The sequence below is a fragment of the Leishmania mexicana genome, contig 48 (genome assembly GCF_000234665.1).
Source record: "Leishmania mexicana MHOM/GT/2001/U1103 WGS CADB00000000 data, contig 48, whole genome shotgun sequence".
In the NCBI taxonomy this organism is placed as follows: Eukaryota; Euglenozoa; class Kinetoplastea; order Trypanosomatida; family Trypanosomatidae; genus Leishmania; species Leishmania mexicana.
Window position 1 is genome coordinate 1 of NW_003946392.1, and position 2,082 is coordinate 2,082.

Sequence of the window (2,082 nt, forward strand, 5' to 3'; positions counted from 1 at the left end):
CTCCTGCAGCGTCTCCTCGGTGTCAGCGAGCTTGGCGGACGTCTGCTGCAGCGTCTCCTCGGTGTCGGCGAGCTTGGCGGACGTCTGCTGCAGTGTCTCCTCGGTGTCGGCGAGCTTGGCGGACGTCTCCTGCAGCGTCTCCTCGGTGTCGGCGAGCTTGGCGGACGTCTCCTGCAGCGTCTCCTCGGTGTCGGCGAGCTTGGCGGACGTCTCCTGCAGCGTCTCCTCGGTGTCGGCGAGCTTGGCGGACGTCTGCTGCAGCGTCTCCTCGGTGTCGGCGAGCTTGGCGGACGTCTCCTGCAGCGTCTCCTCGGTGTCGGCGAGCTTGGCGGACGTCTGCTGCAGCGTCTCCTCGGTGTCGGCGAGCTTGGCGGACGTCTGCTGCAGTGTCTCCTCGGTGTCGGCGAGCTTGGCGGACGTCTGCTGCAGCGTCTCCTCGGTGTCGGCGAGCTTGGCGGACGTCTGCTGCAGTGTCTCCTCGGTGTCGGCGAGCTTGGCGGACGTCTCCTGCAGCGTCTCCTCGGTGTCAGCGAGCTTGGCGGACGTCTGCTGCAGCGTCTCCTCGGTGTCGGCGAGCTTGGCGGACGTCTCCTGCAGCGTCTCCTCGGTGTCGGCGAGCTTGGCGGACGTCTCCTGCAGCGTCTCCTCGGTGTCGGCGAGCTTGGCGGACGTCTCCTGCAGCGTCTCCTCGGTGTCAGCGAGCTTGGCGGACGTCTGCTGCAGCGTCTCCTCGGTGTCGGCGAGCTTGGCGGACGTCTCCTGCAGCGTCTCCTCGGTGTCGGCGAGCTTGGCGGACGTCTCCTGCAGCGTCTCCTCGGTGTCGGCGAGCTTGGCGGACGTCTCCTGCAGTGTCTCCTCGGTGTCGGCGAGCTTGGCGGACGTCTGCTGCAGTGTCTCCTCGGTGTCGGCGAGCTTGGCGGACGTCTCCTGCAGCGTCTCCTCGGTGTCGGCGAGCTTGGCGGACGTCTCCTGCAGCGTCTCCTCGGTGTCGGCGAGCTTGGCGGACGTCTCCTGCAGCGTCTCCTCGGTGTCGGCGAGCTTGGCGGACGTCTCCTGCAGCGTCTCCTCGGTGTCGGCAAGCTTGGCGGACGTCTCCTGCAGCGTCTCCTCGGTGTCGGCAAGCTTGGCGGACGTCTCCTGCAGCGTCTCCTCGGTGTCGGCGAGCTTGGCGGACGTCTCCTGCAGCGTCTCCTCGGTGTCGGCGAGCTTGGCGGACGTCTCCTGCAGCGTCTCCTCGGTGTCGGCGAGCTTGGCGGACGTCTCCTGCAGTGTCTCCTCGGTGTCGGCGAGCTTGGCGGACGTCTCCTGCAGCGTCTCCTCGGTGTCGGCAAGCTTGGCGGACGTCTCCTGCAGCGTCTCCTCGGTGTCGGCAAGCTTAGCGGACGTCTCCTGCAGCGTCTCCTCGGTGTCGGCGAGCTTGGCGGACGTCTCCTGCAGCGTCTCCTCGGTGTCGGCAAGCTTGGCGGACGTCTCCTGCAGCGTCTCCTCGGTGTCGGCGAGCTTGGCGGACGTCTCCTGCAGTGTCTCCTCGGTGTCGGCGAGCTTGGCGGACGTCTGCTGCAGCGTCTCCTCGGTGTCGGCGAGCTTGGCGGACGTCTCCTGCAGCATCTCCTCGGTGCTTTCCATAGCCACGGTCAGTCGCTCCACGGTAGCCCTTAGCGTCTCTTCTTCGCGCATCAGCTGCTCCTGGCGCTTCGTCAGCTCGCTCACCTGCCTCTCCGACTCCTCTAGCTGCGCCTCTACCATCGCGAGCTGCTCATCGCGCTCCTCGCTCCGGTTGCGCAGCTCCTCAAGCTGCGCCTCCAGCTCGCTGCGCACGCGCTGGCTGGCGCAAGTGTCGGCGTCGTACTTCGCCTGTAACGCACTCAGCCGGTCCGCAAGGTCTGCGCACTCCGTCTCCTTGGCCGCGAGGCGCTCCTGCAGCTCCGCCACCAGGCGCCGCAGCGCAGCGATCTCGTCCGTGGACGCAGCAAGCGTGGCGTCGCTCTCGCTCTGCAGTGCGCGCAGCCGCGTCTCGTACCCACGCTTCATCTCCTCGAACCGCCCGGCCTCCTCGCCAAGAAGCCCCTCCATCGCCTCCTC

The 2,082-nt window shown here is 67.9% G+C and overlaps 1 protein-coding gene across 1 annotated transcript; it reads right to left on the bottom strand.

Moving 5' to 3' along the window:
- On the bottom strand, window positions 1-2,082 carry LmxM_16_1460a_1 (uncharacterized protein; the record flags this gene model as incomplete). Its single annotated transcript, XM_003886499.1, has 1 exon — window positions 1-2,082. A coding segment is annotated over one exon (2,082 nt), but the record flags the coding sequence as incomplete, so codon positions are not given.